The sequence below is a fragment of the Pseudophryne corroboree genome, chromosome 10, assembly GCF_028390025.1.
Source record: "Pseudophryne corroboree isolate aPseCor3 chromosome 10, aPseCor3.hap2, whole genome shotgun sequence".
Lineage (NCBI taxonomy): Eukaryota > Metazoa > Chordata > Amphibia > Anura > Myobatrachidae > Pseudophryne > Pseudophryne corroboree.
In genome coordinates, this window is record NC_086453.1 from 206137058 (window position 1) to 206162473 (window position 25416).

General features: G+C 47.2%; 1 protein-coding gene across 1 annotated transcript in view; it reads left to right on the forward strand.

The window, feature by feature from the left end:
• Positions 1 to 25416, forward strand: part of LOC134966369 (uncharacterized) — a 241952-nt gene that overhangs the window by 22020 nt on the left and 194516 nt on the right. Inside the window, exon 2 of the mRNA XM_063943042.1 lies at positions 19151 to 19244. Coding sequence (XP_063799112.1) covers positions 19151 to 19244 — 94 coding nt within the window. The remainder of the gene's footprint in view (positions 1 to 19150; positions 19245 to 25416) is intronic.

Sequence of the window (25416 nt, forward strand, 5' to 3'; positions counted from 1 at the left end):
TTAGTCTTTTTTCCTGTCTCCTAGCTTGACAGGGGGTTTACGTGTTTTGTTTTTGAGAACGTTTACCTCTATTCCCAGTAATACTCCTCTGTGTAGCCGTACTGGAAGAGGGTGGCTCCCTGGAGAAGGCAGAGTGTGCTTGGGGCGGTTGTAAGTCCCCGCTGTTCAGCTTAAGGTGTCCGCCCGCTGTATTTGCTGCTGATCCCTCTCCCTAGCGCCGCTGTCTGAAGCCGTCTCCCCGGGTGCTTTGCTCCGCTAGCCGCAGCGCCTGTATCTCCGGCGAGACCGGAAGTGCGGGTTGCCGGAAGGGCAGCGGGGCGAAGGGGAAGTGCGGCTGGCGGAAGCGCTGTGAGAGACAGCATGCGGCGGTTGGCGGGCGGAAGTGCTGGGGCGGCCGTCCTGTAGGCTGGGACGGTCTGCTCAGCGCCGCTCTCTATGATTCTTTTGGAGCTTAAATATGGCGCTGCACACTAGGAGTGAGAGTCTCCTATGAGCTGGGCAGGTGTATGCTTACCAGCAGGATGGATAGAGAGCCTTCTCCCCATAAGCCGATGAGTGCCCGGAAGAGGTAAGTCCTCATAGAGGATATGTTCTTTTTTCAGGTTTTGATTTTTTCTGCGTGGTTAGGATTTTAATATAGTGCTACTGCTGTTCATTTTTTAGTGTGTCTCCTCCTAAGAAGAGGCTATGCAAGAAGAGGCATATGGATATACAATGTGCAGCATGTGATAAGTTCTTTTCTTCTACTGAGAATGTGAAGTTCTGTGAGGACTGTATACAGAGTGACATTCAGCAGGCCAGTCAAACCAGTCAGATTCAGGAATTAAAGGACTGGATGAAGAGGTCTTTTGTTACGAGAGAACAGCTGGCTGATTTGCAGGGAAATAAGAGATCTAGATCCCTGGCTAGTATTGACTCTCGGGATGAGTCAGCCTCTTTGTATGCTGATTATCAGGTTTCCTCTAGTTCTGGGTCAGAAGAGAAGGAGGAAGTTAGAGAGTTTAATTTGGATCTCGTTGACAGTCTCTTAAAGAATATATTTAAGACTATGAACTATAGGCAAAAGGATAAAGGAGATGAAGATAAGGATGTTTTGTTTGGAGATAAGTCCAAAAGGAGCAGATATTTTCCGGTACACAGAGCATTGAAGGATGTAGTGTCTAAGGAGTGGCAAAACATCGATAAGAGACTTGGAAGTATTAAACGAGTGGATCGGATGTTTCCGGTAGAAGATGAGCAATTTCTGGGCTGGTGCACAGTGCCTAAGATTGATGCGGCAGTGGCAGAAATGGTGTCTAAAACTACGATTCTGTTAGAGGACGGAGCTGTCCTTAAGGATGGCATGGATAAGCGTATGGAAAGTGCGCTGACAAAATTACATATGTCCTCGGCAGTATCCTTAAGATCCGGTGTGGCTGTTGCATCTGTTTCCAGAGCTTTGAGAGTTTGGGGATCAGTGTTGTCCACAGATGTTGAAGAGAAAATCTCAAGGCAATATTTGCAGAGAAGCCTGGGTATTATGCTCAAGGGCATAGAGTATCTGTGCGAAGCTTCTTTGGATGTGTTAGATTTCGCAGCAAAATCCATGGCGGCAGGTGTTATGGCTAGAAGAGCTTTGTGGCTTAGATCATGGTCGGCGGACATGCATTCCAAGAACCGGTCGGTGTCATTACCGTATGAGGGTTCCCTATTATTTGGAAATAAGCTTGAGGCTATTATACAAAAGATGTCAGGGGGTAAGTCAGCGAGGCTGCCTCAGGACAAGAGGAATAAATTTCCGTTTCCTTCTGCTAAGCAACAATTTAAGGAAGCGAGAAGTTATAGGCCAGGGCGAGCTCATATGGGAAGGTATTCCTCGGGGACGAATAGGCAGTCCTTTCGCCAGGCCTATAGGAGAGGTGGACGAAGACAATGACTGTCGCAGAGTTCTGGTATCCTTTCCGGTGGGAGCCAGGCTCCAGAAGTTTGCCAGTCTCTGGCAGTATTCAATTCAGGACACTTGGGTACTGGATGTGATATCTCAGGGATACCGGATAGAGTTCTTCGAAGTTCCAAAGAGGGACAAATTTGTGAGTTCAAGAAGCCCAGCTGCGAGTCTGGAACTAAAGGCTCTGGAAGACAGTTTGGAAAAATTGATCCAGGTGAATGCGGTAGAGCCTGTTCCGCCTTCATAAAGAAAGAGGGGATTTTATTCCAGAATTTTTCTGATAAGAAAGGCGTCAGGAGATTTCAGAACGATACTAGATCTCAGACAGCTCAACAATTCTGTAAAGACGATAAAATTTCGTATGGAGACGATGAAATCCATTCTGTCAGGGGTAAGGAAAGAGGATTTCCTAGCGTCCATAGACCTAAAGGATGCTTACTTTCATGTGCCGGTACACACGCGGCACAGAAGATACCTGAGGTTTTCTGTCATGGGCAAGCATTCACTTGCCTCCCTTTCGGTCTGAAGTCGTCTCCAAGGATATTTACCAAGGTGCTGTCGGCACTGGTAACTGTAATAAGAGGTCAAAGAATTGCAATTTTGGCATATCTAGACGATCTACTAGTGTGCGGAGAGTCAAAACAGGAAGTAAAGATGGCGTTAGAAGTGACGCTGCAGATCCTACAAGAACATGGCTGGTTAATAAATTGGAAGAAAAGTCAACTAGAACCAAGACAAGAAATTCAGTTTCTCGGAGTACAGGTGGATACTGCCAATTACACAATAGGTCTTTCAGAAGAAAGATGCTCGAAGATTCGGAGTCTGGCTTCTTTGCTAAGAGAATGCAACAGTGTGACTCTGCGTCAGGGGATGAGCCTTTTGGGTATGATGGCCTCCTCCATAGACGTGCTCCCGTGGGCGAGATGGCGGATGAGGGGCCTTCAGCTAGAGATACTAGGCTATTGTCGGAGACGTTATTCACTGAATCATCGCATAAGGTTAGGCCAAGGGGCAAAACGTTCCCTAGGCTGGTGGATGGAAACGGAACTGGTCGACAGGAAGACGACTTTGTCGGATCGTCACTTCCTCATTCTAACAACAGATGCAAGTGCAGTCGGTTGGGGGGCGCACCTGTTGCAACAGAACTGCCAAGGAAGGTGGAACCACGAGGAGAGAAGATTATCCTCAAACCACAGGGAAATGAGAGCTGTGTGGAAGGCGATGAAATATTTCCAGAAGCAGTTACAGGGGAAACATCTCAGGATATTTTCAGACAATGTAGCAGTGGTAGCCTATCTCAATCGGCAAGGAGGCACCAGAAGTCATGTATTAATGGAAGAGGTATCAAACATACTTCATTGGGCGGAACGTCATCTCGAATCCCTATCAGCACTACATGTTCCCGGAGTAGACAATTATGTGGCAGATTTCCTCAGCAGACAAGAGGTGTTACCAGGAGAGTGGGAATTGAACGACGCAGTGTTCAATCAGATTGTACAGAGGTTCGGCCAGCCACAGGTGGATCTGATGGCCACACACATCAATACGAAGGTTCCTCTGTTCTTCTCCCGATATCATCTCCCAGGATCAAGCGGGGTGGATGTCTTCTCTCTCCCATGGGGGTTCAGACTAGCATATGTTTTTCCTCCGTTTCCAATGATTGCACGTATTCTAAGGAAGATCAGAGAAGAGAGGGCGCAGGTCATAATAGTTCTTCCATATTGGCCGAAGAGAGCGTGGTTTCCTTCAGTACTGAGCATGGCAGCAGGGGAACCTTTGACGTTGCCACTAATAACGGACCTGTTGCATCAGGGTCCATTGCTGCACCCGAATTTGCGACAACTGCATTTGACGGCATGGAAATTGAACGCCAATTATTGAGAGATAAAGGGTTGTCTGAGCAAGTTGTTAATTTGCTGATTCAGTCGAGAAAGAAGGTATCCTCTAAGATCTACTATAGAATCTGGAAAACTTTCATTTCCTGGTCGGGCTCAAGATTTAACCCACAGAAAGCAGAGACATCGCAGGTCCTTCAATTCCTGTTTGATGGATTTGAGAAGGGACTGGCGGTATCTACCATCAAGGTCCAGATAGCAGCACTGAGTGTCCTATTGGAGAGAAGATTATCTGATGAGAGCTTAGTGAGGAAGTTCTGTCAGGCAATTAAAAGGATAAGACCTCGCTTCAGGTCGGTGGTCGCTCCGTGGGATCTGAATTTAGTTTTAAATTCATTAATGTTGTCTCCGTTTGAGCCATTGCAGGACGTCTCGGTTAAATTTCTAACTTGGAAAGTAGTGTTCCTGGTAGCCATTACATCAGCTAGAAGAGTTGGAGAGCTACAGGCCCTGTGGTCAGAGGAGCCCTACCTTAATTTCCTCCCGGGTAGACTTGTGTTAAGGACTAATCCAGATTTTTTGCCCAAAGTAGTGTCAGATTTCCATTTGAATCAGGACATCGTGTTACCATCATTCTACCCACAGCCGCAGAATGAGGAGGAGAAGAAAATGCATAGTTTGGATCTAATCAGAGCAATTTCAGTGTATCTGGACAGAGTGAAAGAGTTCCGTAAGACGAAACACCTGTTTGTGTTATATTCAGGTGCAAGGAAGGGTGAGAAACCTACGAAACAGACCATCTCCAGATGGATCACAGAACTCCTGGCGTTTATTTACAAACAGAATGGTCAGGAGGTTCCGGAGCAGCTAAAGGCACACTCTACCAGGGCCATGGCAGCTTCCTGGGCTAAGAAGGCAAGGCTTTCGGCGAAGGATATATGTGCAGCAGCCACATGGTCTTCTATGCATACATTCTCCAGTCATTATGCGGTGGATGTTATTGAGGCACACTTTGGAAAACGTGTCTTTGATGCAGCGTTGAATTAAACAAATTATAATTTTCAGCATTGACAAGATGTCTGTGGTATTTTTTATTGCCCTCCCTATATTGAGTGTTGGTATATCCCAAGAGTAAGGGCTGCCATGAAGTAGTGTAGGAGAAAAAAGCAAATTATACTTACCGATAATTTCATTTCTCCGAGGTACTTCATGGCAGCCTACAATATACCCTCCCTTAGTAAAGTATAAATATAGCCTGGTCACAGGAGACACTCAAAAGACTAATGGAGGAAGGGGAGGAGCAGGGCTATATACCCAAGGTGGGTGGTCCTAAAGTGTTGAGAGGATTCCCTGTCTAAGTTTAGGAATGGGATACAATTCCCAAGAGTAAGGGCTGCCATGAAGTACCTCGGAGAAATGAAATTATCGGTAAGTATAATTTGCTTTTTTCTTTGAGGGATTGAGGGGGCGGTGAGGTCAGGTCAGACGGAGAAGTTCTGGGATATGATTTTCATGGAGGGATTGGGGGCTGTCAGGTCTGAGATAATTGAGGAAGGAGAGCGGGTTGTCATGTATGGAGTATGTTTGACAAGGTGTATGTTTGCAGGGTTTTGTATGATTAGAATTGAGGGGTGAGGCAGGCTTGTCATATCTGGGGTCTGATTGGTAATGTAAGAAAATCAGTGGGAATTATAATTTATTATTTCTTTTCCCAATATAAACTGGTCACTATTTTTCAGATGTTGTTGGTTTATATGTAGCAAATGTTTGTATTCAATGTCAGGTCAGTAATATTATTTGCTTTTACCGATATATTAGGACCTTACCTGTACTTGTTATAATGTGTCTTGGTTTGTGACCAGTGATGGCACTTATGTTTTTTTTTTTTTCTGATAGAGTGGTTTGTAAAATAGGGAGAGTTTCTCCATCTGGGCGTACTGATTGTTAGACGGAACTGGGAACGTGCTCCACTTTATGTGTGCAGAAAAACTGTGTATTTCTCTCTTTGCGGCCATTCCCTGGCTGGCAACTTTTAGCCTGTGGGGCAAATGCTCTGGCTTTTTTACCTGCACAAGCAAATGGGAAAATGGGCATGAACCAAGCATACGCAAGTACAGCAGAGTCATACACACCTCAAGCACATCTCCACTTATGGCTGAAAGGGCATAACTGGGCTGCACAGGCAATCTTACATAGATAAATGTCAGTGAGGGTGTGTAGATGGAACTGCAAGCCACAGAGTAGGTTGTAAACATAAATACGCCTGTTTCCAGGTGCATCTTCTGCAGCAAGTGTAAGCTGGTCGGAACCAAACAGATGGATAGGGGACGGGCGCACCACAAGATATATATAACGCTGCATACAGGCAAATAATAGGATTTTTTGGTCACTTACACCCATGGCAGTATTCAATGGTATGTGTAAAACATGGTGCCAGCAACTCAATTCCCGCAGCTTTTAATTTGCTCAGGGAGTCCATTATCGCCTGTGGGCGTCTCATTTCCAGCTGGCTACAGCATTGGCATATTTTCCTACATCCGACGTGTAGGTGACCACAGATGTGAATGCATTAGCATACATCTCTGAATTAGACCCTTGTCTTTTTATATATTTTGCATGGACCAAAAATGCCTGCTGGCCACAAGATTTCTTAATACTCTGTGATTGCTTATGAGGCCATTTTTCCTGCCCCTTATGCCACTCTGTGTGGCTTTACCTGATACGAATGCCATATTTTCCATAGGTGCTAATTATTACCTTGGACAGTAAGTGTTGCACATACCCTGTACTTGTCCTATATTGTCTTGAACTGTAAGTCACTGTTTTCTCGTTTTGCCTGTTTATTTATGTACTCTGTAATTGGGCGCTGCGGATCCCATGTAGTTACCATATAAATAAAGGATAATAATAATAATAATATTTGTGAGATACAGTTTTTTTCACCAGTTATAACATGCAAATGCCTTAACAATGGGTGGCCTTTCTCACTAATTTCAGTAGGATGTTATTTGCTCTGCCAATGTTGGCAGTAATACCACAGCAGTGGAACACACTTAGGGGTCTATTTACTAAGCCTTAGCTGGAGATAAAGTGCCTGGAGATAAAGTACCAGCCAATCAGCTCCTAACTGTCATTTTACAAACACATTCTGACATGGCAGTTAGTAGCTGATTGGCTGGTACTTTATCTCCATCCACTTTATCTCCATCCAAGTGTTTAGTAAATAGATCCCTTAATTTGTCAGCTGTACATAATAAGGAGACTTTCTAATGGTTCTCATCTGATGTATGAAAGCTCAGGCTGGTACTTTCCATGGGGATCTATTCCGTGTGAATAGTAATATACTAGCAATGTGTAGGGAAGACACCGGCAGGGACCGTGCAAGAAAAGATCCCTATGTTTGCTGTATTCATGATGGGGAGAAGGAATTGGAGGGGGGATACTAGCGGGGTTGTATGTCTGCAAACTATATTCACTCTGCTAGAACAAAATCTATTCAAGAATCTGAAAAATATAAGCAATGAGTTTTGTAATATGTGTAGTTGTTCTCTGTTTCATAATCTTGTACATAAAGTTCTCTGTTTCATAATTTATTTATTTCTCCTACGTCCTAGAGGATGCTGGGGTTCCAAAAGGACCATGGGGTATAGACGGGATCCGCAGGAGACATGGGCACACTATAAGACTTTGAATGGGTGTGAACTGGCTCCTCCCTCTATGCCCCTCCCCCAGACCTCAGTTAGACTTTGTGCCCAGAGGTGACTGGACACACACTAGGGGAGTTCTCCTGAGTTTCTCTGAAAAGACTTTGTTAGGTTTTTTATTTTCAGGGAGACCTGCTGGCTACAGGCTCCCTGCATCGTGGGACTGAGGGGAGAGAAGTCAGACCTACTTCTTCTTAGTTCAAGGGCTCTGCTTCTTAGGCTACTGGACACCATTAGCTCCAGAGGGTTCGATCACTTGGTTCGCCTAGCTGCTTGTTCCCGGAGCCGCGCCGTCACCCCCCTAACAGAAGCCAGAAGAAAGAAGCCGGGTGAGTATTAGAAGATCAGAAGACTTCAGTGACGGCAGAAGACTTCAGTAACGGAGGTAACCGCAGAGGTAGCGCTGCGCTCCATGCTCCCACACACATCACCATCGGCACTTGCAGGGTGCAGGGCGCTGGGGGGGGAGCGTCCCTGGGCAGCATGTTACTGAGGTTCTTTATTTTACACAGGCACCCTCGGGGCCCGGATACCCAGTACGATACCCCCGCCGAACGGCAGCGGTAGCACTGCGCGCCATTGATCCCGCACACGCCAGCGGTCACTTGGGTGCAGGGCGCTGGGGGGGGGGGCGCCCTAAACAGCAATATATGTGTTTTGTGATGGTATATAGTGCCTAGACACTATATACGGTCCCCTGCCTGTATGTTACATTTTATTATGATGAGGCTGAAGCGCGCCGAATAGGGGGCGGGGCTTTGCCTTCACAGCAGTGTTCAGCGCTATTTTTCTCTCTGTCCCCGCCAAAAAGTACAAACGAGGGGACACACAGAGTTTTAGTGGTATATTAAGATATATATAACACTGTTTGTTTAGAAATGGCCATATAATCATTGTTGTGCATATTTCTTTGTGAGTTCCCTGTCAGTTATACCCACTATAGTCCACATGTGTCTACATGAGGGAGTGATCGGTCACAAACCGATATGGGGTCACTGTCGACATCGCCGACGCCTGTTGGTACTTGATAGAGTCAACAGGTCGGTAGTGGTATGCTTGTCATAAGTACACACAGTATGGGAAACACAGTAGTATGTGGGTGACCCTGTCGGCACCAACTATGATGACTGGGTGTAAAAATATATGAGAAACCTATACCTGTAGGTGTATATATGTATGGTACGTTGCAGTGGGCTGTAGCTTGAGCACAGACGTGATAGTATTTTGTGGGGGCGTCCTAGTGAAATTAGGTATGTGTTTCCCTCAGATCCCTCGGGGTCACAAAAATTTTATTTTGCCCAGTCACTTCTCCCTGTCGTCGACACGAATACTATGTTCTCTGTCGGCCATAATGTTTTCTGAATAGATCCGCAACATTGGCATTCAGTACATGTTCATACACATTCAGAACACATTAATGTCGCTAGGGACCCTGATGTTCCCGACAGATTTAATATTTATATATATATATATATATATATATATATATATATATATATACACACACACTAGGTGATTCATCGCGCCCTACGGGCGCTCTTCACACCGTCGTAAGGGGCTACGCCCCGTTAAACTCAACAGAAAAGTGAAGGTGTAGAATAGTAGATGGTGAAGTTGTGGTGGAATGGTTGTTTTGTTTGTGGGTAGATGTAGTATGAGAAAAAGGACTGTGATGGTGAATCTGGTGGGTCTTGTGACAGGGGCAAACGCAGCATTTTCAGGGGGGGGTTTCTGTGTGTATATATATATATATGTGTGTGTGTGTGTGTGTGTATATATATATATATATATATATATATACACACACGTATATGTGTGTATATATATATATATATATATATATATAGCAGACTTGGAGACTGCGGCACTCGTAATTGATGAAAAAAATGCTGTTTAATGAGTCAAACCCATAATAAGTATGCCATGTAAGGCCGACGTTTCGGTGCCATGCACCGTTTTCAAGGCAGGCATGTAAAATGGACAAACATAACACATGAATTACACTCACCTAAATAGGAGACGTGTCACAGCCCACGGGAGAGCCGGGTCCGGCGTGCGCTTCCGCCAGCTGCGGGTGCGTCACGTCCGGTGACGTCAGACGGCATCCGCTGTGGTTACCTAGGCGACGCGTCCCGTTTCCCTGGCGACGCGTCTGTTAGCCGGGCCAACTGCAGGATACCTCCAACTCATCTCCCCGGCCCTCACCGCGGGCGTCTACAAACAAGCAAATGTGCATGATCACAGAATGGGAATTAAACATTCAAATGTCTATATTCAACATATACACAACATATTACTCGTTACTGTGAATGATGCATATAGCGGACGGCAAATGATCACACGGCCCCTAGCAGCAGCAGTCAAAGCACCTGTAGGTGGACTGAAATTCCATAGGCTGGCATGGCTAAGGTGCATGTCAAACAAATTGCGGGAACCCAGATGTTACCAATATCTGAGTCCCAGCAAACAAAGAAAGGTAAAGAGAGGTGCTAAATAAATATCAATAAGCTAAAAGACAGTCCATGAGACAACCTCGCAATGAGGCTGTCAGCGAAATACGTTCCAGTTGAGTCGCTCGTTCATGCCATGGGGGGCCACAGTATTCAGGACGTGAATCCACCTGCTCTCACACTTGAGCAGTTTGCCGTCCCGATCACCACCTCTAAGAGACACTGGTATGTGGTCAATCAGGATATGTTTCAGTTGCGCCAGAGAATGTCCTGCTGAGAGAAAGTGGCGGGCCACAGGCTGGTCCGCCACCTTAGTCTTCAATGCTCTGTTGATTGATGAACGATGTAAGGCCATGCGTTTCACGAACCGTTCGTGTTGTCTTGCCCACGTAATACTTGTTACATGGGCAGATGATGATATATACCACATGACGACTGTACTGTGAGTAGTTTTTCTGGAAAAAGGGAATAATCACGCCGATTATTATCTCAAATTTTGCCTTTGGAATTTTTATTGTACTTTTAAATTTTTACTTTTTTATTTTTTCTGTCACCATGTGTGGTGATTTCTTTGTATGAATTTGGACTATGTCTGGAATAAAAAACCTGTTTTAGAAAGAAGGATTTTTTTCATGACTCTGGTCTGGCATTTGGGAGAAAGAGTTCCTTTTCCTCTTGTGGATCCACCAAAGGGATACCAGTGAATCTATTTAAAGAAACCTTTATAGGAGTCATTCATCGTTTACTGAGTGAGTTGGGGTACGCACCTGAGGATTTTTGTTGATATAAAGAAACCGTTATATGAATGTTCTGGCTTTGCTCTGTGTAAGTGAGGGTACGCATTGAAATTGCCTCAGACGCTACCCCTACGTGTTTACAGTACCCCATGTGGTGTGAGATTCAGGCACGCTTAATTACGTGAACCTAACCTGAGGGGATTGGAGAAAAAAACTAGCAATAAAGATACCTTTACGGGAACCCACTTACTTGTTTCTGTGTGAGTGGGGTACGCCCTTAAAAACTTTCATTGTGTGGAATTCTCGATTCTAGCTGTTGTAAACGGTGCTACACATTTCTTTTCTCTCTTATTTCTCTCCATTTTGACATGAACTGGGAGCCATTTATAACGAGAAGATTCACCTGAACGAAAGGACTCATAGGCCTGCATAACCTGGAGAAGACATTGTATACCCATTTGACAAGGGATGTGTTAAGTTTCATTACCTTTTTCTTTTTTTACGCGCCCTGGACACAGATAAATACCAACACTTGCTTCTTCTATATACCACATGTGTTGATAGACATGATAGCGCAAAGTTAATCTTAAAGCTGCGGTCAGTGTGTGGACTTTTAAAGCAGCTACCTGTGATCATATGATTGCAGGTGGTGCACCTTGGGCATTTGTAACAGCCGGGGGGTCTTGTCATAAAGTGTGCTTCCGCTGGTGTCTGGCTGAACCCGGTGATGTCGGTATGAACCACCATGTCGCGTATGTTCCGTCCCCTGGTGAAGCAAGCCATCGGTTTCTTTTGTCTAAAGCACTGTAGGTATTTGTCTGTGGCGACAATTGGCCATAGTGCCCGACTGGCCCTTTGCACAACCTGACTTGCAGTGTTAAACGCCATTTTCCATGGTATAGCAGTGTTATTTGTACGTTCTCGTGGAAGCAGCAGCTGATCTCTGCCCATGGATAAAACTTCCTGTTTTTGTTGCTTCAAGGAGTTTAGGCTATAACCCCTTGTGATGAATTTATCTATAACAGCGTCAATCCCTCTAGCGGCTGTATCGAGATTATCTGCAATTCTGGCCACCCTCATCATCTGGGACTTCGGCAGGCCCTTTTTAAGGGGTTTAGGGTGGTGACTTGATGCCAATAGAAGTGTATTTCTGTCCGTTGGCTTAGAGTATACCTCCGTGTGCAGGCCGTCCGGTTGAAGTGTGACAAGTACGTCCAGATAATGAATGGAGGACATGCTCTGTTGAGAAGTAACCTTGATAGTGGACTCTCTACTATTTATTTCTTCCACCATCTGATGGAGCAATTCCTCACTTCCGGTCCACAAGATGAACAAGTCATCGATGTAGCGCATGTAAATTTTAATGTGCCGGCGGTAATCTTCTCTTTGAAAGAACATGGAGACCTCTTCCTGAAACATGAAAATGTTTGCATAACTGGGTGCCACATGGCTACCCATGGCGCAGCCTGACAGTTGGCGATAGAAGTGGCCATTGTATATGAAGTAATTTCTAGTCAGGGTGAGTTCTAAAAGCTGCATGAACAGATCTATATCCATGTCTTTGATGCCTTGGGATTCATAGAACCACCTAGTTGCCGCCAGTCCCTGCTGATGGGGGATAGATGTATATAGACTGTTGATGTCTAACGTGCACAAGATACTGTTTGGTGGCACTTCACCGATAGCTGATAGCCGTAGGAGAAAGTCTGTGGTGTCCTTAGTGAGGGTAGGTTGGCGCATCACATATGGTTGTAGTATGCAGTCAAGGAACATGGAAATGGGGTGATACAGGGAATTGCGTGCTGAAATGATGGGACGTCCGGGGGGCTGGGTCTGGTGTTTATGAATCTTTGGAACAGTGTACAAAACCGGACACACAGGAAACGACTGTTGTAAAGCTTTTAAGAGTTTTGAATCCACTTCACCCCGCTGATGTGCTGATTGTAGTATGTCTAGTAATTCTTTTTGATACTGGATGGTTGGATCTCCAGGTAATAATTGATATACTTGTCCATCAGCAAGTTGTCTATCAATCTCGGCCATGTAGTCAGATAGATCCTGAATCACAATTGCGCCCCCCTTATCGGCAGGGCGCACTGTGATATCACGGTATCCTGATAAGTCACGCAGGGCCTGGGACTCCTGACGACTCAAATTATGGTGAACTCTGGGTTGTGCTTGGACAAATTTCTGTACTGAGTTATCCATGAGTCGGGTGAAGGTCTTGATTGAACTATTAGCGGAAACTGGATCAAACGTAGATGTACTTCTTTTGGACAGGAACCTCTGTGTGGGTGTATCCTGTCTGAGGGGATCTGAATGTTGAAAGGATTCTTGTAGTCGAAGTGACCTTGAAAACTGATGTAGTTCGATGTTCCAATTAAGGTCGTAGTATGAATTAGTGGGGACGAAGGACAGTCCTTTATTTAAAACTCTTTCTTCAACTTCGGTAAGACGTCTGGACGATAAGTTATATATTATTTTTTCTTGTTTTTTAGAGAGTTGCCGTCTTTTTTGCCTCTCGTTTTGACTCCCGCGGCGGGTGGCTTGGTGCTTAAATTTGACCCTTTCGGATCCGGTGTATTGTTGGCTAAAGGGATTGAGGGTCCTTCTAAAGGGTCATCGGACTCACGGGTCACGAATTCGCTGTCACTGTTTGAGGTAGGGGCCTCTCGTCCTCTGAGTTCTCGCCGTCTCCTCCAGCTTTGTCTTGAAAAAGGCCCTGTAGATTTTGCCACACGGTTCTCCCCCCCCCATAAAACGACTACGACTCCAATCGAGTGTACCATTGGCTATATAGGCCAGATATACTGTTGTGTGGCTGATGGTGGTGGGGGCTGGGGGTGGATGGGGAGGGTGTTGTTTCAAGGATTGTGTTGGGTGATACTTCCCCCCCCCCCCCCCCCTTCCAGCACAATAGCAGTCATCAAGTTATTGACTCCCCCCCCTACCCCCCCCCCCCCAATATCAGCCAAGGTGGGGAAGGGGGTGTGGGTGCACTACAGTTGGCTTCTATACTGATGGTGGTGGGTGCGGGAGGTGTATTTGTGCTGGGTGATGGTGGGGTGGCGACAGGGCTGGCGGAGAGCGGTGCGCGTGACGGAGGCGCAGGTGGCAGACAGAGCGATGCGAGTTACGGAGGTGACAGATGCGCAGCTGCCGCGGTAGTGAGGGAGGCTTGCGGTGTGGTGTGTGGCGCCTCCGTGAGACGGGGTGAGCGCTCTGTGCGGTCCTGTAGTCCGGCGGAAGAGAGCTGCGGGTGACGGGGCTGGTGAAGGGCGGTGGGAGCTGAATGGGAGCGAGAGTGGTAGTGACGGAGCCTGGCTGTGCTGTGTGCTCGGGCTCCGTGAGTCAGTGTGTGGAGCGATGGGTGCGACGGGGGTGTGGAGGGCGTTTAGCCGTGACTGTATTTGCATGGCGCGGCTGCACTGTAACAGATGGTGGGGGGAGGGGGGGCTAGCAGCGGATTTGGTAGCGGCTGTGTGTGGCGCCGTGCTGGGTAAGGTGGGTGTAGTAGGTGGTGGTGGGTGTTTGCAGGGGAGGGGTGGTGTGTGGTGAGGGTGTGTGGGTTACCTGGCAGTGTGGGTCGTCAGTGCACTGCTGGCTTGTGGCAGAGAATGGTGTGTCTGCCTGGTGGTCCCTTCTGCTATGGTGTGTCATGTGGTGTGCTGACACTGAGACAGGGCAGGGTCTGTGACTCCACCCAGTGTTAGAAATGCAGGCACAGAGTCACAGGGCTAATGTATAGGAGATGTATATGTGTGTGTGTGTGTATATATATATATATATATATATATATATACGATGTATATATAAGCATATGTGTATATATGTGTATTTAAGTGTGTACAGTTATATTACAATTTATTATGAATGCTGAAGTAAAGTTATTCTTTCTCATGTGCTGGTCGCTCTGTTGACGAAGCTCTAGGTCAGCCGTGACAAGATGGTCTCGAATCCTCCCGAGGAGTCCGACTGTTTTATTCTTTTCCTGCCGTGGATAGAATAAAGTGAATGTCTACCACTGGTCTACACGGGGCCCTGTAAACAAGGATCGTATACAGGAAGCTAAGTTATAATTTTAATTATATGCTTTGATGATATTGGCATTACATGCACATGGGGGTGTACTTGTATTCAAAGATGATCGGTTACCTTGTTATCCGATATAATGAATTCCTTGGGTCTTATCTAGAACATTGCAGCATGCTGCCGTGCGACTACAAGAGGTATGCACGGACTCCGAGAAATACTGGAGCATCTTCCCTATGAAGGGGTAATCTGGTTTGGGGATGGCTTGGTTAAGTGGATCTCGGCAGATACCACTGGTATGTCTACCGTCCTGAGCTATGTTCCATCACAACGGTTGCTGATGCATTTCTTTTTTGTGGGATGCAGTCATTTTGACCGGTTGGATACCGTTTTGTTTTCCCTTCTTTGCAGGTAGAGGACGGTAAAAAGGTAAGAGGTCTGCGGCCTTTTCAAGTTCGCAGAGCAAGATATCGTCCTCTGTTTCTACTACGTCCACCGCAGATCGCTGGGTCTATCTTGCTGGAGCCCTCACCGGTGGGGACTCGTCTAATACTCCTCAGTCAGTCCTGGAATGGACTTGACACAGTGGGTAAGAATACAGTCCATAGGGGGACATACTCGAGTTTCCAGATAATTCCCCTCGCTGATTTTTAAAATAGATCTTACCGATTCTCCTATGGACGGGGAGGTAGGCGACGCCATACAAGGTTTGGTTCAGGATCAGGACATTGTCCTGCTGTCCCTGTCCAAAAAAAAAAAAAAAAGGGGGAATAAGCTGGCTTTTTCGTGCTTCTGAAACCAGACAGCTTGGTCAGAACAATCCCAAGAAGATTTCTTCAGAAGTTAGAGCTACAAGTTGGAATCTCTCAGGGCAGGGATTTCCGACCTGTAAAAGAAGAAAGAGGTTTTAAGTGCGGTGTCGCCCGCGTTAAACTTACCTATTTTTGCTATTCAGGATGGTCATTGCCAGTTCACCAGAGTGATGGTGGTATGATGGTTTCCTTCTATAGTAAGGGCCATTATTTTTCTGTACGGGAACGCTCTCCTGACTACGGCGAGGTCAAGAAACAAATGGTAAAATTCGTTGTTTCTCTCTGACAGTTCTTCGTCACAAAGAATCGCTGTTGATCCCAACGACGCTGAGGTCGGAGTTGGGAATAAGTTTGGATACTGATCGGTTAAGAGTTGTTTTTTCCTGTGGAAAGAGATCTGGTGAGCCAGAGTCGGATCAGGTTTGCAACAGTGTAAACCCGTCGATACCTTTCGTTGGTGCGGAAGATAGTTACGGCCTACAAGGCCATTCGGTGAGCAGGTCAAATGCCAGAGTGGTTTTTTGCGGGACCAGTTGAACATATGGTCCGGGTCTTACCTGCACATGCACTGGTGAATATTCCTATTTTACAGGACCAGGATATCTCTCCTGTGGTGGCTTCACAGTTCTCACCTCCTACAGGGACGATGGTTCAGGATCCAGGATTAAATCCTGGTGTCCATGGATACAAGTCTCCAAGGCTGGAGAGCAGTTTCCAAGGGAAGAATTCCCAAGGGGAAAGGTCAAGCCGGAAAGCTTGCCTTTAATAAGCATTCTTGGATTAAGAACTATTTCAAACGGAACATCTTCTTCATGTTCTGCCTGTCTTAATTCTGTCAGACGACTAAACAGCAGTGGCGTAAGTAAGCCACTAGGGTGGAATGAGGAGCAGAGCGGAAATGGTGGAAGCCACAAAAGTTTCCGATGAGCGGAAAGGCAGGTAAACGCTCTATTAGAGGTCGTCGTTCCGGGTGAAGACAACGGAGAAATAGACTTCCTCAGCACGCTCTTCATCCAGGAGAGTGGGGTCTTCATCGAGAAGTTCACAGAAATAACAAGTCTTTGGGGAATTCCTCAATTAGTTGTGAGGGTGTTTTCGCCTCCACAGGATACTTCGGGGATGTTGGTCCAGGTCAAGGGACACTCAAGCTATAGCAGTGGACCCCCTCGTGACACCTTGGGTGTTTCAGTCGATCTATGTGTTCACTTTCACTCTTTCAGAGGGTGATAACTATAAGAAAAACTAAGATTCAGGCGATCCTCATTGTTCCGGTCTAGCCAAGGAGGGCTTGGTATCCAGATCTTCAAGTCTTGCTCATAGAAGATCCCTGGCCTCTTCCTCTAAGAGTGGTCCTGTTACAGCAAGGACAGGGCATGTACCAAGATTTACCAGGGCTGTGTTTGACGGCTTGGCGGTTGAACGCCATATCCTGGCCCGAAAGGCTATTGCCGGTAAAGTCGTTTCCACATTGCTTCAGGCTAATAAAGGAGTAACGGCGAAGGTTTTCCACCATATTTGGAGGAAGTATGTGTCTTGGTGTGAATCCAAGAAGGTTCCTACGGAAGAATTTTGGCTGGGTCGTTTTCTCCATTTTTTGCATGCAGGTGTGGATGCAACCCTAAGGCTAGGCTCCATTAAAGTGCAGGTTTCGGCCACCTTTCCAAAAGTTCGGACTTCCGTGAAAGGAGTGCTGCACTTCCAACCTCCATTTGTGCCCCGTTGGCACCATGGGACCTTAATGTGGTGTTGCAGTTTCTTATGTCACACTGGTTGGAACCTTTACGTAAGGTAAAATTTTTTCCCTCTTGAAAAGTGGTCAGGCTATTGGCATTGGCGTCCGCAAGGCGGGTATCGGACTTTACCTCACAAGAGCCATCTTTGATCTTCCTTGTGGATAGAGAGGAATTGAGAAATTGGCAACAGTTTCTGCCTAAAGTGCTTTCTGCGTTTTCACAGGAACCAATCTATTGTGGTGCCTGGGACTGCTTAAGCCTTGGCTGATTCGAAGTCTCTTGTGGTAGTCAGAGCTTGAATTTTTGAGTCGCCAGGATGGCTCAGATTGGGGAAACAGAGGCTCTGTTTATCCTGTATGCTCCCAACAAAATTGGGGCTCCTGCTTCTGAGCAGACTATTGCACGCTGGATCTGTGATACGATTCTGCAGGCTCATTCTACAGCTGGATTGCTGTTACCGAAGTCGTGAAGGCCCATTCTACCAGGAAGGTGGGCTCTTCTTGGGCGGATGCCCGTGGAGTCTCGGCGGTTCAACTTTGCCGAGCGGCTATTTGGTCGGGTTCAAGCATTTTTCCTAAGTTCTACAAGTTTGATAACCTGGCTGCTGAGGACCTCAGGTTGCTCGATCGGTGCTGCAGAGTTGTCCGCACTCTCCCGCCCGGTCTAGAGCTTTGGTATAAACCCGAACCCCAGCATCCTCTAGGACATAGGAGAAAATAGGATTTTAATACCTACCGGTAAATCCTTTTCTCTTTGTCCATAGAGGATGCTGGGTGCCCGTCCCAGTGCATACTGTATCTGCAGCTATGGGTTGTCGTTGCACTCATGTGGTGTTTCTTGCAGTCATGTCTGTGGCTGCAATTATTCGTGCCATGACATGCGATATCTGATTATCGGTCATGATGCACACAAGTCGTGTTACGTTTTCGGTCAGCATTTTGCTGTATGGTTTTTCCATGCCGTCAGCTGGTGTTCTATTGAATGCCACATTCTGCGGCATGTTTGAGGTGTGAGCTGGTAGGACACTCACCGTGTTTAAACATTAAATTCTTTCCTCGAAATGTCCGTCTCTCTGGGCACAGTTTTCTAACAGGTCTGGGGGAGGGGCATAGAGGGAGGAGCCAGTTCACACCCATTCAAAGTCTTATAGTGTGCCCATGTCTCCTGCGGATCCCGTCTATACCCCATGGTCCTTTTGGAACCCCAGCATCCTCTACGGACTAAGAGAAAAGGATTTAACGGTAGGTATTAAAATCCTATTTTTTACTTTTAATGTCGCTTTCACATGGCAAATGCCGGGTCGGGTTGCTATCGTGGACTGGGACCGCGTTGTCATCGGTGGCGGGGGCGGAGGCGATGCTGGGAGATGATTATCTCCACGCTGCCTCTCCCTATGCAGTGAACACGGGTCCCAGGTCGCATCGACCCGGCAACCCGTTCACACTGCTCCTGACCCAGTATTTAACCTGGGAATAACCCTTCTTTATTCCTTGGTTGAATTACTGGTCAGGCGACCCGGGAATTCGCCATGGCCCCTTTCACACTGCACAGCGACTCGGCAATACACCGGGTTGATACCGGGTTATTTTTGCAATGTGAAAGGGGTATCAGTCACCCAGCCTACATACTTTACTAGAGCGCATCATAAAACTGTCCTGTCTGAACTTAATACTTCAATAACAATGATCATTTATCAGATTTAAGTGCACGCCAAGTTGTATTAAAACTTAAAATAAAATGCATTAAATTAGTAAGAGCTGAATTTAAATCTGCCGCTTGCCCTAAAAGGGAGCCTTGTGTTTTAGTAAGGTCTGGCCACAAGTTCTCTTGTATTTGTGGCATACCATGTGTAGCTATAATGAGCATGGGATATGCTTTTGTGCAGTTGCTTCTGGTAAATAGCTGTTTTCTCCTCCACAGGTCTGTTGTTTCACAAAACAGTGACGCCTGTGACCTGCCTCTGCCAAACCTGCGACCGCGTCACCAGGATCTAATTCCTACACCATGTGGTCCTGTAAGTACTGGTTGGCATCATGCAACTACTGTTTGCTGGACAGAATGAAACTGTTGTGTTGGGCTGCAATCATGCATATGAAAGAAACATCTGTATGCAGTGCTTATTCTCAGGCAAGGGGTTTTGGAGGATAGGAATGGCTAGCAAAATGTACATTGCAGAGCAGGCAAAGCCACTATTTAATATTTTATATATCGACGCTGGTCTGCTGTAAAATATGAAGGGGTATATGCAATTGCGGTCGAATTGCCGCAAAAGTCGAAAAACGGGGCATTTTCGACAAAAAAACAACATGTCGAATTGGATACGACAATGCAATACAGTACTTTTCGACAAAAAAACGGACGTTTCAGATTCGACTTTTTGCAATTCGACATTTTTAAAATTAGACATGTCTGCAGTGGTAAAAATGCGGCTTTTCGACAAAAGTATATTCAATTGAAGAATGTCGATTCGACAACAGTGCTTTTCGACAGTAATTTCGTCAATTTCATTCCGCCTCACTTTGCTGGCGGAATCTAATAAAAATGTTTAAAAACATGTTTTTTTTGTGTGTTTTTTTATTGCTAATAGCATATCTATTTATATTAGAAGGGATTATGTACTTGGTTTGTCTATTAGAAGACACAAGTATTATATATTTCTCTGACGTCCTAGTGGATGCTGGGGACTCCGTAAGGACCATGGGGAATAGACGGCTCCGCAGGAGACTGGGCACATCTAAAGAAAGATTTAGGACTATCTGGTGTGCACTGGCTCCTCCTCCTATGACCCTCCTCCAAGCCTCAGTTAGATTTCTGTGCCCGGCTGAGCTGGATGCACACTAGGGGCTCTCCTGAGCTCCTAGAAGAAAGTATAGTTTAGGTTTTTTATTTTCAGTGAGACCTGCTGGCAACAGGCTCACTGCAACGAGGGACTAAGGGGAGAAGAAGCGAACCTACCTAAGTGGTGGTAGCTTGGGCTTCTTAGGCTACTGGACACCATTAGCTCCAGAGGGATCGAACACAGGACCCAACCTCGTCGTCCGTTCCCGGAGCCGCGCCGCCGTCCCCCTTACAGAGACAGAAACAAGAAGGTGGTCCGGAAAATCGGCGGCTGAAGACTTCTGTCTTCTCCAAGGTAGCGCACAGCACTGCAGCTGTGCGCCATTGCTCCTCATGCACACCACACACTGCGGTCACTGATGGGTGCAGGGCGCTGGGGGGGGGGGGCGCCCTGAGCAGCAATAATAACACCTTGGCTGGCAAAACTAACACCATATATAGCCCCAGAGGCTATATAGGTGTATATTAACCCCTGCCAGAAACGATAAAATAGCGGGAGAAAGCCCGCCGAAAAAGGGGCGGAGCCGACTCCCTCAGCACACTGGCGCCATTATTCCCTCACAGCTTCGCTGGAAGGAAGCTCCCTGGCTCTCCCCTGCAGTCCTGCACTACAGAAAGGGTAAAAAAGAGAGGGGGGGCACAATTTAGGCGCAATATATATATATATTATAGGCAGCTATAGGGGAAAACACTCTGTATAGTGATATCCCTGTGTTATATAGCGCCCTGGTGTGTGCTGGCATACTCTCCCTCTGTCTCCCCAAAGGGCTTTGTGGGGTCCTGTCCTCTGTAAGAGCATTCCCTGTGTGTCTGCTGTGTGTCGGTACTGCTGTGTCGACATGTATGATGAGGATAATGATGTGGAGGCGGAGCAAATGCCTGTGAATGTGATGTCACCCCCTGCGGGGTCGACACCAGTGTGGATGGACTTATGGAAGGAATTACGTGACAGTGTCAGCTCCTTACATAAAAGGTTTGACGACATAGGACAGCCGGCTACTCAGCTTGTGCTTGTCCAAGCGTCTCAAATGTCATCAGGGGCTATAAAACGCCCGCTACCTCAGATGACAGATACAGATGTCGACACGGATACCGACTCCAGTGTCGACGATGATGAGACGAGTGTACCCTCCAATAGATCCACCCGTTATATGATTGAGGCTATGAAAAATGTATTACACATTTCTGATGATACCCCAGGTACCACAAAAAAGGGTATTATGTTTGGTGAGAAAAAGCTACCAGTAGTTTTTCCTGCATCTGACGAATTAAATGAGGTGTGTGAGGAAGCGTGGACTTCCCCAGATAAGAAATTGATCATTTCTAAACGGTTAATGGCTGCGTACCCTTTCCCGCCAGAGGATAGGTCACGCTGGGAAACACCCCCTAGGGTAGATAAAGCGCTGACACGCTTATCAAAGAAGGTGGCACTACCGTCTCCGGATACGGCCGCCCTAAAAGAACCTGCTGATAGAAAGCTGGAAAGTACCCTAAAAGCTATATACACACACACTGGCATTATATTGAGACCCGCTATTGCATCAGCTTGGATGTGCAGTGCTGCTGCTGCGTGGTCAGACTCCCTGTCGGAAAACATTGATACCATGGATAGGGACAATATTTTGCTAACAATTGACCATATAAAAGACGCGGTCTTATACATGCGTGATGCACAGAGGGATATTTGCCGGCTGGCATAAAAAATAAGCGCTATGTCCATTGCCGCCAGACGGGGGTTATGGACTAGGCAATGGTCAGGTGATGCCGACTCCAAGCGGCACATGGAAGTTTTACCCTATAAAGGGGTGGAACTTTTTGGGGAAGGTCTTTCAGACCTCGATTCCACAGCTACTGCTGGGAAATCGACTTTTTTGCCACAGGCTACCCCACAGCAAAAGAAAGCACCGTATTATCAGGTACAGTCCTTTCGGCCCCAGAAAAATAAGCGGGCTAGAGGCTCATCCTTTCTGCCGAGGGGCAGAGGAAGGGGGAAAAAGCTGCAGCACACAGCTAGTTCCCAGGAGCAGAAGTCCTCCCCTGCGTCCGGTAAGTCCACAGCATGACGCTGGGGCTGCTCAGGCGGAATCGGGAACGGTGGGGGCACGTCTCAGGTTTTTCAGCACACAGTGGGCTCTCTCACAAGTGGATCCCTGGGTCCTTCAAGTAGTATCTCAGGGGTACAGGATGGAATTCGAGACGTCTCCCCCCCCCCCCCCCCCCCGCCGTTTCCTAAAATCTGCCTTGCCGGCAACTCCCTCTGCCAGGGAGGCAGTGTTGGTGGCTATACAAAAACTGTATTCACAGAAAGTGATCGTCAAGGTACCCCTCCTTCAGCAAGGACAGGGTTACTACTCCACAATGTTTGTGTTACCGAAACCGGACGGTTCGGTGAGACCCATCTTAAATTTAAAAGCCTTGAACACTTATATCAAAAGGTTCAAGTTCAAGATGGAATCGCTCAGGGCGGTTATTGCGAGCCTGGAGGAGGGGGATTACATGGTATCCCTGGACATCAAGGATGCGTACCTGCATGTCCCCATTTACCCTCCGCACCAGGAGTACTTCAGATTTGTGGTACAGGACTGTCACTATCAGTTCCAGACGCTGCCGTTTGGGTTATCCACGGCACCGAGGGTCTTTACCAAGGTAATGGCCGAAATGATGATACTCCTTCGCAAGAAGGGAGTTTTAATTATCCCGTACTTGGACGATCTCCTGATAAAGGCGAGGTCCAAAGAACAGTTGATAGTGGGGGTGGCACTTTCTCAGGAAGTGCTACAACAGCACGGCTGGATTCTAAACATTCCAAAGTCACAGCTGGTCCCGACGACACGTCTTCTGTTCCTGGGAATGATTCTGGACACAGACCAGAAAAGAGTGTTTCTTCCACTGGAAAAAGCCGAGGAATTGTCATCTCTGGTCAGAGACATCCTAAAACCAGGAAAAGTGTTGGTACATCAATGCACACGAGTCCTGGGAAAAATGGTAGCTTCGTACGAAGCAATTCCATTCGGAAGGTTCCACGCAAGGACGTTCCAGTGGGACCTGTTGGACAAATGGTCCGGGTCCCATCTCCAGATGCAACAGCGGATAACCCTATCGGCCAGAACCAGGGTGTCGCTACTGTGGTGGCTGCAGAGGGCTCATCTACTAGAGGGCCGCAGATTCGGAATACAGGACTGGGTCCTGGTGACCACGGATGCCAGCCTTCGGGACTGGGGGGCAGTCACAAAGGGAAGAAATTTCTAAGGACTGTGGTCAAATCAGGAGATTTCGCTTCACATAAATATCCTGGAGCTAAGGGCCATTTACAATGCCCTAAGCCAGGCAAGACCCCTGCTTCAACACCAGCCGGTACTGATCCAGTCAGACAAAATCACGGCGGTCGCCCATGTAAACAGACAGGGCGGCACGAGAAGCAGGATGGCGATGGCAGAAGCCACAAGGATTCTCAGATGGGCAGAGAATCATGTGTTAGCACTGACGGCAGTGTTCATTCCGGGAGTGGACAACTGGGAAGCAGACTTCCTCAGCAGGCACGACCTCCACCCGGGAGAATGGGGACTTCATCCAGAAGTCTTCCAAATGCTGGTCAACCGGTGGGAAAAACCACAGGTAGACATGATGGCGTCCCGCCTCAACAAGAAGTTGAAAAGATATTGCGCCCGGTCAAGAGACCCTCAGGCGATAGCGGTGGACGCTCTAGTGACACCATGGGTGTACCAGTCGGTTTATGTGTTTCCTCCTCTACATCTCATACCCAAGGTACTGAGAATAATAAGAAGGCGAGGAGTGAAAACCATACTCGTGGTTCCGGATTGGCCAAGAAGAGCTTGGTACCCGGAACTTCAAGAGATGCTTACAGAGGACCCTTGGCCTCTGCCGCTCAGACAAGACCTGCTGCAGCAGGGACCCTGTCTGTTCCAAGACTTACCGCGGCTGCGTTTGACGGCATGGCGGTTGAACACCGGATCCTGAAGGAAAAAGGTATTCCGGAGGAAGTCATCCCTACCCTGATCAAAGCCAGGAAGGATGTCACCGCAAGACATTATCACCGCATTTGGCGAAAATATGTTGCTTGGTGTGAGGCCATGAAGGCCCCGATGGAGGAATTTCAACTGGGTCGATTCCTGCACTTGCAGGGGTGACGTTGGGCCTCAAATTGGGGTCCATAAAGGTCCAGATTTCGGCTCTGTCGATTTTCTTCCAAAAAGAACTGGCTTCACTGCCCGAAGTTCAGACTTTTGTTAAAGGAGTACTGCATATTCAGCCTCCTTTTGTGCCCCCAGTGGCACCTTGGGATCTCAATGTGGTTTTGGCATTCCTGAAATCACATTGGTTCGAACCACTTAAGACTGTGGAATTAAAATATCTCACGTGGAAAGTGGTCATGCTGTTGGCCTTGGCGTCGGCCAGGCGGGTTTCAGAATTGGCGGCTTTGTCTTGTAAAAGCCCTTATCTGATTTTCCATATGGATAGGGCAGAATTGAGGACTCGTCCTCAGTTTCTCCCTAAGGTGGTCTCAGCTTTTCACTTGAACCAACCTATTGTGGTGCCTGCGGCTACTAGGGACTTGGAGGATTCCAAGTTGCTGGACGTAGTCAGGGCCCTAAAAATTTATATTTCCAGGACGGCTGGAGTCAGAAAGACTGACTCGCTGTTTATCCTGTATGCACCCACCAAGCTGGGTGCTCCTGCTTCTAAGCAGTCTATTGCGCGCTGGATTTGTAGCACTATTCAGCTGGCGCATTCTGCGGTAGGCTTACCGCAGCCTAAATCTGTAAAAGCCCATTCCACACGGAAGGTGGGCTCATCTTGGGCGGCTGCCCGAGGGGTCTCGGCTTTACAACTTTGCCGAGCAGCTACTTGGTCGGGGGCAAACACGTTTGCAAAATTCTACAAATTTGATACCCTGGCTGAGGAGGACCTGGAATTCTCTCATTCGGTGCTGCAGAGTCATCCGCACTCTCCCGCCCGTTTGGGAGCTTTGGTATAATCCCCATGGTCCTTACGGAGTCCCCAGCATCCACTAGGACGTCAGAGAAAATAAGAATTTACTCACCGGTAATTCTATTTCTCGTAGTCCGTAGTGGATGCTGGGCGCCCATCCCAAGTGCGGATTGTCTGCAATACCTGTACATAGTTATTGTTACAAAAATCGGGTTTTTGTTGTGAGCCATCTCTTCAGAGGCTCCATTTGTTACTGTTAACCGGGGTTCCTATCACGTGTTATATGGTGTGATTGGTGTGGCTGGTATGAGTCTTACCCGGGATTCAAAAATCCTTCCTTATTGTGTCAGCTCTTCCGGGCACAGTTCCTAACTGAGGCTTGGAGGAGGGTCATAGGG